Here is a 12,591-nt window from a genome sequence, read left to right on the forward strand (position 1 = left end):
CTATTAGTTGCAACTTTTTATTTTATTTTATTTTATTTTGTTATCGTGTTATACTGATTCTAAATAATAATAAAAAAATTGTATATACTATTTACAAATATTTATATATAAAGCTTTTGAAGAAAGAAAGAAAGAAAAAAAAAAGCACTACCAGTCTAGCCAAGTATTAAAATATTCACAAGTAATTGGACTGATTGGACCATCTTCAACACAAAAGCTAAATACAGGGCATTTACCACAGGGAGTTTCTGTTAATGCTTCAATGGGCAAACGAGTAGCTGCTTTTCTAACTGCTTTATATGACCATTGAATAGAAGCATCATCACCCTCATCTTCATCATCACTGAAATCATCCATGCCTACCATAAAAGGCAGCTTTTTTTCAACTACGCCATCATAAACCAAAACATCCAAGAGACTCGTGATATCTTTAACAGATAAATCAATGGATGAAATACGAGATTCTGTAATAAACCGTCTAACTTCTGCAGCTGTAGGATAATGTTCGTGATCAGCACCAAACACAGCGTCAGGTACACCTTCAATACGAGGAAAGCTCTTTTTTTTAAGAAATAAAATAAAATAAAAATGTTATAATTTTTTTTTTTTTTTTTTTTTTTTAGGTTCGCTATTTACAACAACAACTTACTCTTGACATGATATATTTTAAACAAGCAGTTTTCAAACTTTCAATAAAATCAACATCTAATTCTTGATCTGTGTACCAAGCACCACCTGTAACTTCGCTTGATGGAGTCACGTTAAATAACATGTAAATCTTACGAGTAGGATATTTGACATGTTTAACAGCTTTAATTTCATGCTTTTGTTCCAGAGACTTGAGTGTACGGTTCAAGACGATAGTATGAAGATTTGTTTTCTTTTTCAAATCTTTTGTCCAAATACCAGTATTTCCAGCAGCTCGAATGGCATTATAAACTAAACGTGCATCGTCATTTAATTTACTCGCTCTATATATAAATATATATAACGTCAGTAATTGTATACATCCCCTTTCTCCTTTAAAAGCTTATGCTTACTTTTCTGCATCTCTTAGATCGATGGCCTTTAACATATTTTCCCCATTAAGGACAATAACTTCCAAAGTATTCTTTTTTTTTTTTTCAATATAAAACACATATAACTTGGTATATATTAATTTTTTTTTAATAAAAATTATACAACTTACTTTTTTTAATAAAGCATTCATTGCTAAGTAAGCTTCTTGAACATCCATGCCATCAGGACGATCTGTAAATTTAACGCCCTTACATAATTATAAATTTAATAAAATATCCTTAACTTAGAAAACACTTTTTTTTTTTTTTTTTTTTTTACCTTTGGAGAGTTACGAACATACTGATAGAATTTCCATTCATTTGAAGATAAACCAAAAGGTGCCTCTTCTCCATTAGGAACATCAGACATTGTTACATCGCGTGCTTCATCCATTTTATTCTTTAATGACCCCCCAACTTGTTTCTAACACAAGTAGTAATAATAAAAAAAGTTTTTGCTTATAATGAAGGATAAAAAAAAAAAAAAAGGTAAAATTACGAGTCACTTTTTTTTTGTTTTTTTTTAAAAAAAAAGAGTTCCTGATATGAATATTATTTATTTTAATTTTATAAGAAAATATACAATTTAAACTAATAATCTATTCCATTGGATTCGTCATTCCATCTTGTGGCTTCTTTTTATATTCTTGACCACGAGGATGATCTCGTTGAAGAGTTTCCTTGACATTCTCTTTTATATCATGTAAACTATCTTTAATGCTTTGAAGAGTAGACGTGTCAGCTGCATTATCAGAACCCATGGCAGCGTTTATTTCTTCCTCTTGTTTAGGATGGGATTGAAATGGTTTGCCTGGATCAGTTACTGTAGATCCACTTGTTGGGTTTTCCATAGGTAAGAAAGAACTTGAGGCTTGCATGTTGTTTTGTTTATAAATGATTAAAAGAGGGAAAAGGATAGCATAGTTTTATTGTATCTTGGTTTATATAATAATTACACTAATTTTTTTTTTCATTTGGTGGATGAAATATTTAATCTTATAAAAATGATATCATTGTGATAAAATAGATAAGGATGTTCAGTCGTATTACATAAGCATATCTCTATCTCTTCTTCTAGTAGCAACCCATTTTAGATACTCGTCATTTTTTCCTTTTTTGTCTTTTTCTTTTTAAAAGTAGCAGTAGATACATATTTAACATACAGAATGACCTCAACTATTCCTATTATAAAAGCACCACCTAAACCAAACAATACTTGCTAAAAAGAAAAAAGGGGAATCAAATTTCAATCAATCCAGCACTTCACTTTTGTTTGTTTGTTATTACCAAACCAAAATCATTTACGATTGATTTTGATACTTTATATACGGCTGCATAAACAGCAATCATTGAAAATAAAATATTAAAGATCGTTGCAATATGACTGTTGATTTCTTTCAATTCATTAGGCTTGATTCCTAAATTAAATCTTTGATCGTCTGAAGAGACAACGTTTGCTACCATTTCTTTATATTCTCGTTCCTGTTGTTCAGCACGCAGTTTTTCCATATATGCCAGGAATTTAGGGTCCTGTTTTTTTTAAAAAAAAAAAATTAACGAGACATTCATTTCAAGTCAACTTGCAAATGTTACTTTCCTGTTTTTTAACTTGTTTTGGTGGAAAATAAAGACCACTACCAATAATTAATTCATGAAAATAAATATCTATATCATGTATTCAATAATAGATTAGTTATAAAATGTTTGTATAGAAGTTTCAGTTTATATATGTATATAACCTAGTGATTTTGATACATGTTCAACTAAATCTATAGAAACAGGATACTTTTCTTGTGCATCAAGTTTCAAGTCCTTTAATCGCTCGGCTTCCTCTTTATATTTGATAGGAAAATCAGGTTTCTTTAAGGCTAATCTGATTGAGTCTTGGATAGATTGAGTAAGTTGGAAATCCATTTAAAATAAAAAAAAAAGAGAAGCATATTATTATTGGCCACATTATGAAAAAAATATGTAATATAAAATATTATGTAATAATTTAAACGTCCGTTTTCAATTTTTTTTTTCTCCAAATATAAAACTTGAAACGGTTGACAACAATTACCAGTATCATGAAATGTTTGTTGCAATGTTCTCCTTGGAATGGATGAGCAGTAAATACAAATTCAATTAATTGAAATTCAGTCAATCTTCTGAGGTTAAATAAAAGAGGAGGCCCTGATTATTCTAATGACGATGGTCGACAACTGTATTATGAGGTTAAACTAAACACAGTTTTGTGAGATGGACATTAGATAATTCTTTATGAAATAATACAATTATTCATGAACTAAGACTATCAAATCATCTAATAAAACGACTTACTTAAAAATAAAATAAAACCTGTTAGTCATTTCCTTTCAATAATTCAAGACTATATCTTGGTTATTTTCATCGGACTATTCTATAATTAAACATTTTGATTTTTATTATTATTATTATAAAACGAACCTATGGGCGCATCAATATCTTTGTTATATTGTATTGCCCAGGTCAGCTCAGATTATGTGGAAAAAAAAAGTATCTAAAAACCCTCTTATGCGACAAGAGGTAAATAGGTAAAGGAAAGGAAGAAGAAGAAAAGATGAGAAAGAAAGGGGAAATATTGCTAACAAGTTTAAAGGGACAACCTGGTTGAGTCATTTCCTGCCTGGGTCAAGAAGTGGAGAGGGGAATTGTTTGTCGTGTAGTAAGTAATCCATTTCCTGTAGGAAAGCAAAAGTAGTTTATTATTGGCATATGCAAAACTCAAGCGCAAACATTTTTTTTTTTAAGTTTGTAATTAGTATTGTCTTTTTTGAGTAGCCTTTTTGCTTCTGTTTCGTTGCTTTTGGCCTCTTCTTCATTTGAAGCTCGTAAGATGCTTTTGATATATCCATAAATTATATTTGGGCCTCTGTCGGAATAGATTTCTCTTCCAAACAATTCTGCTTGTAATAAGATTTATTTTTATCTTTATTCTCTCTGAGCTGTCGCTGTTACTAAAAAATAGACCCAATTATTATTTCTGGGGTAAGCAACGCGTTAATATTAATTCACAGTGAATATGCCACTATTATTATCATCATCCTCTAAGATGTTATTACATAACGATATTTAATATTATAGATGCATATATAAATAATTATGTAATCGAATATAGCAATCATAATCATATTGAATTCTCATTATCACATAATACAACGAACATAATTATTATTTTAATACTCGAATACTCTAATAATGACCGCTATTAAAACTGAATGTTATATAATGAATATTATGCTGTGGCGTGTAATGCACTCTTTACTATTTAATAAATGATTTTCTATTTCTATTAACTTAGTTTTTAATACAACTTCAATCATAACACACTTAATCGTTCTTCACATGTTTTACTGTAACATCTGTAGCATATCTTTTACAAATCAAAACACTCTTAATACTCATAATAGAGATCATCATTCTTCATCATTGAGGATTGTTCTTCCTAGTGGTATATTAATCTATAGACTTTATTGAAAATGAATCTAGCATTATTACAGGTGAAACGAGAATCATTTATAGACAGAGTAATTCAAAATGTTTATGTTTTTGTAATAAACAATTTGAAACAACCAACGGTTTTCGTCGTCACTATTGAAGAAATAATTGCAAAGACACAAGCAATGTACAAGCGAGCATTCATGAAAATCCAGAAGATACGGAAAATCTAACTAGCATAAGTGAGCCATCATCAAGCCAAGTAAAGGTATAGACCTGATGATCGATATGTTGATCTTCAATTTAGTAATTTTTTTTTTCTATTTTCAGGACATGGAAACTTCTGATAACTCCTCGGATGCAGTTAATGTTTCTTCTGGATCTTCAGAGAGGATTAAGCTATTAACGAATAGCTCCTTTGATATCTTCGATAACTGTTTTAAAAAAATGAAAGAAGATAAGAAATGGAAATTACGCTCTGAAAAAGTAGTTGAAGATATCCTTTATTCCTATGGATCTGATTTAGAACGAGAAAAGTAAAGTAATTCATTCAATTTAGCACAAGGTTTTTACTCATTAAAATCTTTTACTTGAGTAGTGCTATACATTCGTTCATTTTTGATATATCTGACTCAAAAGTAAAAAGCCTTTTTACTGATGACGAATGGGCAGAAATTACAAGTGAAGGCAACAAAAAAGATGTTGCTTTATTAGAAGAAATACGTTCATTGTTGGAAGGCATGAACAAGGTAGTAGAGCATCAACATTTTTGTCTTTATAAATCAGGGTAACCTTTTTTTTTTAGACAAATGAGCAATTTATTGAAACAAAATAAACTATTTTAAGCCAACCTCTCTTTCCAAACGTCTGTCCCAATAAATCATCTCAGCATGCCGTATCCAATCTTGACAAGTAGGGACAGTACTCTACTTGAAAGCTTCAGCATAGCTACAAGGTATACCACATTGCTCTGCTTCTTTCGGTATTAATAAGCTAAACTCTTGAACTAAATTAATGAAATGGTCAACCTGGCCCTCTCCATATTTTTTGTATCTCTGAGATATTATGATGGCAACCTCTTTGAAAACCTCAACAAGACTGTCTACTACTTCTTCCATCGTCACTGATTGTGTCTCATCCTCGACAATAATGTTGAACTCGCCGATCAATTCAATATTGCCATACTAAATCTAGTCTAAGAAAGACTCCTCAGTAGGGTTGTAGTGAATAAAGTTCATTTGATTTTAGAATTTAGACAAAAGAGATCTCAATAAATTGCTCACTTGTCTAAATAAATAATGATACATCTAAAGAAAATACATTTGTCTAAATTGAAAAGATCATTTAATCTAAAAAATAACACAAAATCGTTCTCAATTTCAAGTTAAAATACTGTAGATCAACTAGGTTGTCCCTTTAAACTTGTTAGCAATATTTCCCCTTTCTTTCTCATCTTCTCTTCTTCTTCCTTTCCTTTACCTTTTTTTTACCTCTTGTCCCGTAAGAGGGTTTTTAGATAACTTTTTTTTTTCGCATAATCTGAACTGACCTGGGCAATCCAATATAACAAAGATATTGATGTGCTCATAGGTTCGCTTTATAAAAAATAAATAATAAAAAATAGAAATGTTTAATCGTAGTTAACTTTATGAGTTGTCTTTATTTGGCAAGAAGCGATGCATTCGAATTACTTTTCTTTACACAAAAGAAAAAAAAAAAACTGCCCTATACAACATTATTATTACTTTCAAAATAATGAATATTGAACTCATAATGATTCTATCTTTATAAAATAACTATTTCCTGATATTTCTTATATGTAAGGAAAGCAAATCAATGTTTACTGTTATCTTCTTTCTTATATGGAAGCTGTAGTTTATATGAAATGTCATGAATTAAGTTATTTACAAAAGTGACTGTTGTAACAACATTTTTTTCATGTGATTTATTACAAAAAGTATTAAAGAATGAAAAGAAAAAAAAAAAAAAAAAAAAAAAAACCAACTTATACACTTTATCTATTTATTAAATTTATTAACTAAATAACAAAAATGCTTCAAGACTGTAACTTCTTTGGTCCACTTATTTTACAAGAAAGTAAGAGATGTTAATTTCATAATTAAACATTGTTTTCCCCTTTTTTTTTTCTTTTTTTTTAATTCATCAATTGCATTATAGAATGTAAAATGTATGAAGAAAAATTATTTAAAGGTATAATTTTAATGCTTTAATAATATATGTGTTATTAACTATTTTTTTTAATCAAGATATTTGCATAAGCCCTGCTTGTCCTGATATTTCTGAGGAAGTGTATGAAGTTAAATTTAAATATGAGTCACTCATAAATATTGAGTCAACTAGACTTTTTAATGTTGATCATAACCGTTGGAAAGTGTATGTTGTCCTTCTTTTTTGCTTTTAATTCTTTTCTTTTCTTTTCTTCTCTTCTTTTCTTTTTTAATGCTTTTATAAATAGTACTCAGCTTGATGAGGATATTGATACGTTGAACTTTTTTTCAACTTTATTTAATGAAGGGGTAAAAAAAAAATTAAATTATAAATGCATATCATAATTGCTTATTTTTACTTTAGTTTAATCCTAGCGGTCAAACAAAAAAGGCTTTGTTTTTTGAAGTTTGCCCTGTAAATCGTAAGTATCCCCTAATGGGAAACTCCTATTTTTTATTTAATTAATACTTAAATTATTAGGTACAGAAGATCATCCTATAAAAAAACCTCTTCCTTTAATCGTTTATGGTGATAATAAGGAAAGCGAAATCCAAATATATGCTCATTTTATGCTTCATGATTTTGATCATTTCACTGCTTATGAAATGGCTAGGTTTGATGACTATCCTAATAGAGACAAAGAAGAAGACGCTCTATTTGATATCTTGGGTCCTGATAATTGCATTCGAATTCCAAAATACATGGCTTCTTCTGCTGAAATCTTGCCTCCTTATAATAAAATTAAAGATATTGATCTTTTTGAAAGTATTGGTGAAGGAAGTGTAGGTCAAAAACGTGATTTGATATCAGAAGCTAAAAACGCATCAAAAAGACGTAAAACGATGTCTAGACAAAATAGTACGCGTCTTCAGTTTCCCTCCCTCTTTCCAACTGAACCGTCACAAATGACTACAACTGATAGCAAAATAAATCCAAGCCAGGTGACTGATGAAAGTCATAGATCCATAAAGTCACTACCATCAAAACAAAGATCCTCTTCAAAAGTGCACCCTTCTTCATCCCAAGATTCATGTCCTACTTCTTTACTATCATCAAAATATATACCCCCACATGAAGCAAAACATCCATCTCCTTCTTCAGCGACAGTAGCAGAAGTATCTTCCATAGAACCACTATTGTCCTCTGTAAATGAACCAGAAGAAAAAAATAATTGTTTGCCAATTACTCGAGAAATTTATAATGAAAGAAAGAATGTAAGTAATTCATAATATTATTTATTTGTAGTTCTAATCTATTTTTTTTTTTTGCTATAAAAGCTTATCATTAAAATGATCAAGGAAGAGATGATTAAGCAGGGCAAAGTAATAATAAAAGAAAATGAACCATTTTTTCAACAAGTATATGTCAGCATGCGCTATAATTATGTAAGTTTTCATTATTAAATAAAGTAAATCGAATACTAATATTCTTTTTTTTTTTTTTTTTTTTTTTTTTTTTTTAGATGAAAGTAATGAATGCTGACAAAGACATGGACCTGAAATGGCTACAGATCGTTATAAAAATGCATATCGATTTTTTCCTACAAATGGAAAAAATCGTAGATGCCCTTCTTTAAATAAAAGTAGAAGGGCAGTATTATGAATTGAGACATAATGTAGGAACAGTCAATAGTTGAGAAAAGGTTAGTTGGGAGCTATAGCAAATATCTCATGTTGTTCCTTGTTATTTAGAAAGCTGCAACTGCAATAATTAAAGTAGAATTGAATTAATAAATACCAGTACTTCAATATCCTTGATCTCTATGTTGTTGAGAGAAAAGGGTAGAATTCCCCAGTTACTCTGTTCAAGGATCCTTTTGTCTTTGTAAAAATTTGAAGGTAGGGCTGGTTTTTTTTTTGTACTGTTATTTTTATTTAAAATGCCCAAGTTAATAACAATTTACATGTCAAGACATCATTCCCTTTTATATTCACTTTTTTTTTTTTTTTTTTGTTTTAATAGCAATAATAATAAAATCTAAATATGAAACTAAGTTTACTTATATAAAAAAAAAGAAAGCAAATAAAATGCATTAAAATATATATATATATAATATTGGTGTTTATAATCGCTGTGTATATTTATTTCTTGAAGCCCTTCTTCTTCTTTTGCTTCAATTTGGTTTCTAATAAATAAATAAATGTGAATAACACAATTGTAGATTATGATTATTATTATTATTATTTTTTTTTTTACCTTCAATATATTTAGCATCTTCTTCTTCGTTGAATGCTAAAGATGCTTCTTCTTCTTTATCTTCCTTATTATCATTCTTCTTGTTTGTGGAATCATCGTCCTTCACATTATCGTATTTATTATCTAATTTTTTGAACTTGGCAACATAGAAACCATCCATGTTATGTACATGAGGATAGAAACGACGTGTTAATTTAAGACTAGGATGGAAATTCTTTCCGCGGTATGAAACGAATCCTTCTCGACCGAAATCAAGTGTAGTTGAAACCAATTTAACATTAGGTCGCTTTGATAATGCATAATTAACGACAGCTTCATTCTCTTCTACCGTTACTGAACATGTAGAATAAACAATATAACCACCTGTCTTTGATTTGGCATCAACAGAATCGATAGCAGATAAAATAAGTTGCTTTTGAAGGAATGGGATATCAATGAAATCTTTTTCAGTCTTATTCAACTTAACACCTGGATCTTTAGAGATAACACCTGTACCAGAACAGGGTGCATCAAGTAAGACACGATCAAAACCACCAATGACTTTAGGGAATTCTCGACCATCATAATTACACACAACAGCGTTCTTGACACCCAAACGATGAATATTAGCAATTAAACTCTTTAAACGATCTTTAGTGGCATCATTGGCAAACACCATACCTGTATTCTTTTGTAAGGCTGCAATGTACGTCGTCTTACCACCAGGTGCAGAGGCCATATCGAGTACACGTTCATTAGGTTGTGGTGCTAATGCCATGACAGGTAAGAAAGAAGAAGCAGCTTGAAGCATATAATGTCCTGCAAGGTATTCAGGGGTAGCACCAATGGGTACTTGTGAATCAAACACCTGAAGTCCCACTTTACTCCATTTACCAATAGGTTCTAAATTGACACCACGATTAATTAATGCTTGTGCAAGATCACGACGACGTGTCTTTAAAGTATTTGTACGAATCGTCACAGGACGAGGTACTTCATTTGCCTCAAAGAATTCAATTGCCTCAGAGACGGGGAAAAGATGAAAGAGTTTCTCAGCCAAGAATTCTGAATAACCATAATAACTTGCAATATCTTTAATTAAACGATCTACGTAATCTTGACGACTGCTCTTGGGATCACGAAGTCGCTTAAAGTCGTTAAGTACATGAACAATATCCTTCATACGTTGACTAACCACTGTAACATCAGCTATCAATTCATTTTCATCCCCTTCAGGCAAGGCATAACGTTCATCTTCTTCAAGTTCACTTTCTTGATTAGCTTGTTCTTTTAATTCTGCTTCAGCCTCTGCGGCAATACGAGCAGCACGAGCTTCAATCATACGAGATTTGCGTTCGTCAAGGCCCTCACCCTTAAATAAATAGATAATAGAGTTTAATATTTTTGATTACAAAAATACATGTCTATGTATATAATAGATACATACTTCAACTAAATCATCACTATCAAATTCATCTTGGTCGAATTCATCATTTTCTTCTTCTTCTTCTTCTTCTTCTTCTTCCTCCTCTTCCTCTTCTCCTTCTTCAGAATCAGAACCAAGGAAATTACCTTCAGCCTTGGGGAAAAGGTTTTGTTCCTCTTCTTCCTCTTCACTCTCCTCTTCAAGTTCTTCCTCTGAATTCTCTACTTGTTCATTCATTTCCTCATCATTAGAGTTTTCGAACTCGTCCATGTCAAATTCATCATCAATTACATCGTCATCATCATCAGAAGCAATTTCAAGATTATCCCAAAGATCTTCTTCAGGTTCTTTAACGGCTTTTGTTGTCTTTACTTTTTTATTTTTCTGTGGTGGTTCATCGACATGTTGACGTTTATTTGTCTTTTTCTCTACAGCAGCTTTCTTATTAAGTTTGGCCTTTGCTCGTCTTGAAAGGCCATTCTTTTGCTTTTTTTCTAATGGTTCAGGATCAGGTTGCTTGTGCTTTGCTTTATATCCCATCTTTTTTTTTTTCGAGTAATTAAAACGAAATGGTTAATTCAAAAAAAAAATAAAATAAAATAAAAATAAAAATTAAAAGATGTATGAGGACTTTTAAGGTTCAATGAAAATTACTTGCAAGATAAATCTAGTCACAAGCTAGTCACATATATCCACCTTTCGTGGCTTATTTCAAATTCATTGTTTCTGTAATGAACAGGAATAAGTCCATCAGTTTACTACTGCAAAAGCTAAAGTTTCATAATAATCATAATTCAATTTTTTTTTTTTTAATAGTAGTATCCTTTACTTCACTAATGAAATAAAAAGAAAATGAACCTTTGTAAATTCTATTGTATAATAATAATAAACATGTGTAATGAATATAACCCTTTTTTTTTTTATTCGAGATAAATGGCAACAAATAATAACCACGAATAGATATAGATCGTATCTTTCCCTATTTTATAAGGGAATATAGTACACCATTTTATAGTTTTGTTTATTAAATAAATGACAAGAAGAATGTAATAATACTAAATATGACGGATACCATTTTAATTTAAACGTTTATCTTTTTATTTTATTTTATTTTTTGTCTCTTTATTATATACATATTTGTATATAATATCATATATTTTTATACATGTACAAGATAAAATCTGATGATGATGGTAATAACTTTTTTTTTTAATTTCTTTTTTTTCTTGGGGGGAAGGGAGGGAGGAAAGATAGAGAAAAGAATGAGTGAGGGGAAGTTACGTAGGAGTGATATTAGATAGATAAATGTGTATTAGTGGTTTATAGAACTGCTCTTATTTTTTATGCAGCAGCGATATAATTGAACCGTGATAGCAACCTGTCCTTGACTTCATTAGCTAAAAGAGTTAAGCTAACATTCCTTTCGTCATCATGATCTTCTTCTTCTTTCTTTCCTTTTTTACCCTTTTTTGTGGCTGCGTCACCTTCTACTTTATTATTTTCATCTTTGTTGATAGGAGGAAGATAATAGTCAATCAAGGTTTGAAGACAATGGGTTGTACGAGTAACAGGAATAGAGGCCGCATGACTGATACCATCCTTAATTTCAGTATAGACCTTGTGTGGAGATTCCTTCACGGTCGTCAAGATTTCAGTTGAAGTTTGTGTGACAATGGGAAGTTTGTTCTGGACTAAATCAAGAGATTGACAACCTAGATGGTCTACTTTTAAAAGTTGAGTTTTATACTTTTCAGTATAAGGAGAAACCATAGTAACAGCATAAGTAAAGGAGGACTCCAATCTATCTAAAGCATAGCGACTCAGTGTATTCTTGTTAGCATAGTATTGAACCATAGAAGAACCATCGCGAATCAAGGGAAGAGACATAAGACGTTTAAAGAAAGAAAATTCATCAGGTTTCTTATTTGCTTCAGAAGGCTGAACAACAGAATGATCTAATAAAAATAAATACGTTAGATTATATACTTGGTCCTTTCCTCCTCTTGTCACTCACTCACTCACTCACTCACTCTCACACACACACACACTCTTTCTATCTGTCTTTTCTCTTTTTTTACCTGGTACTTCTACATCATTTTCAAGTACATCATTTGGATTACTTGTAGGAATTGGAGCGGCCTTTTCAAGAACAGGCAAGGTATGATTTGTTTCATCCTTGTTAAGTTCGTTTACATTATTATTACGGCTATTCGTTTTTTTGGTCATTGTTTTTTTTTTCTTATT

The 12,591-nt window shown here is 30.5% G+C and overlaps 8 protein-coding genes across 8 annotated transcripts; 2 read left to right on the plus strand and 6 right to left on the minus strand.

The window, feature by feature from the left end:
* Positions 1-63: 63 nt before the first annotated feature.
* BX663DRAFT_514294 (RNA polymerase Rpc34) lies at positions 64-1,539 on the minus strand. The gene is made up of 5 exons (XM_051528285.1): positions 1,339-1,539; positions 1,190-1,267; positions 1,041-1,111; positions 650-971; positions 64-558 (listed from the first exon to the last, which is right to left on the minus strand). The coding sequence occupies exons 1-5, from the start codon at positions 1,450-1,452 to the stop codon at positions 148-150; spliced, it is 996 nt and encodes a 331-aa protein (XP_051381369.1). The 5' UTR covers positions 1,453-1,539; the 3' UTR covers positions 64-147.
* A 17-nt stretch (positions 1,540-1,556) lies between these two features.
* On the minus strand, positions 1,557-2,042 carry BX663DRAFT_106538 (uncharacterized protein). Its single transcript, XM_051521479.1, has one exon. It carries the CDS (start codon positions 1,934-1,936, stop codon positions 1,658-1,660), a length of 279 nt encoding a protein of 92 aa, XP_051381370.1. The 5' UTR covers positions 1,937-2,042; the 3' UTR covers positions 1,557-1,657.
* BX663DRAFT_106537 (endoplasmic reticulum-based factor for assembly of V-ATPase-domain-containing protein) lies at positions 2,043-2,781 on the minus strand. The gene is made up of 3 exons (XM_051521478.1): positions 2,668-2,781; positions 2,346-2,597; positions 2,043-2,277 (listed from the first exon to the last, which is right to left on the minus strand). Exons 2-3 carry the CDS (start codon positions 2,565-2,567, stop codon positions 2,149-2,151), a joined length of 351 nt encoding a protein of 116 aa, XP_051381371.1. The 5' UTR covers positions 2,568-2,597; positions 2,668-2,781; the 3' UTR covers positions 2,043-2,148.
* Positions 2,782-3,560: 779 nt separating this feature from the next.
* BX663DRAFT_487548 (uncharacterized protein) lies at positions 3,561-5,308 on the plus strand (the record flags this gene model as incomplete). The annotated part of the gene is made up of 6 exons (XM_051524751.1): positions 3,561-3,613; positions 3,679-3,744; positions 3,861-3,910; positions 4,694-4,785; positions 4,848-5,053; positions 5,116-5,308. The coding sequence occupies 6 exons, from the start codon at positions 3,561-3,563 to the stop codon at positions 5,306-5,308; spliced, it is 660 nt and encodes a 219-aa protein (XP_051381372.1).
* Positions 5,309-5,363: 55 nt separating this feature from the next.
* BX663DRAFT_514298 (uncharacterized protein) lies at positions 5,364-5,956 on the minus strand. Its single transcript, XM_051528286.1, has one exon. It carries the CDS (start codon positions 5,633-5,635, stop codon positions 5,444-5,446), a length of 192 nt encoding a protein of 63 aa, XP_051381373.1. The 5' UTR covers positions 5,636-5,956; the 3' UTR covers positions 5,364-5,443.
* Positions 5,957-6,827: 871 nt separating this feature from the next.
* Positions 6,828-8,702, plus strand: BX663DRAFT_514301 (uncharacterized protein). Its single transcript, XM_051528287.1, has 6 exons — positions 6,828-6,911; positions 6,994-7,054; positions 7,110-7,167; positions 7,227-7,960; positions 8,024-8,131; positions 8,209-8,702. Exons 4-6 carry the CDS (start codon positions 7,316-7,318, stop codon positions 8,320-8,322), a joined length of 867 nt encoding a protein of 288 aa, XP_051381374.1. The 5' UTR covers positions 6,828-6,911; positions 6,994-7,054; positions 7,110-7,167; positions 7,227-7,315; the 3' UTR covers positions 8,323-8,702.
* Positions 8,703-8,827: 125 nt separating this feature from the next.
* BX663DRAFT_487551 (NOL1/NOP2/sun family-domain-containing protein) lies at positions 8,828-10,887 on the minus strand (the record flags this gene model as incomplete). The annotated part of the gene is made up of 3 exons (XM_051524752.1): positions 8,828-8,871; positions 8,943-10,293; positions 10,369-10,887. The coding sequence occupies 3 exons, from the start codon at positions 10,885-10,887 to the stop codon at positions 8,828-8,830; spliced, it is 1,914 nt and encodes a 637-aa protein (XP_051381375.1).
* A 598-nt stretch (positions 10,888-11,485) lies between these two features.
* Positions 11,486-12,585, minus strand: BX663DRAFT_514303 (uncharacterized protein). The gene is made up of 2 exons (XM_051528288.1): positions 12,426-12,585; positions 11,486-12,302 (listed from the first exon to the last, which is right to left on the minus strand). The coding sequence occupies exons 1-2, from the start codon at positions 12,571-12,573 to the stop codon at positions 11,689-11,691; spliced, it is 762 nt and encodes a 253-aa protein (XP_051381376.1). The 5' UTR covers positions 12,574-12,585; the 3' UTR covers positions 11,486-11,688.
* Positions 12,586-12,591: the final 6 nt, after the last annotated feature.

Source organism: Cokeromyces recurvatus, assembly GCF_025118155.1.
Source record: "Cokeromyces recurvatus strain NRRL 2243 chromosome Unknown BX663scaffold_18, whole genome shotgun sequence".
In the NCBI taxonomy this organism is placed as follows: Eukaryota; Fungi; Mucoromycota; class Mucoromycetes; order Mucorales; family Mucoraceae; genus Cokeromyces; species Cokeromyces recurvatus.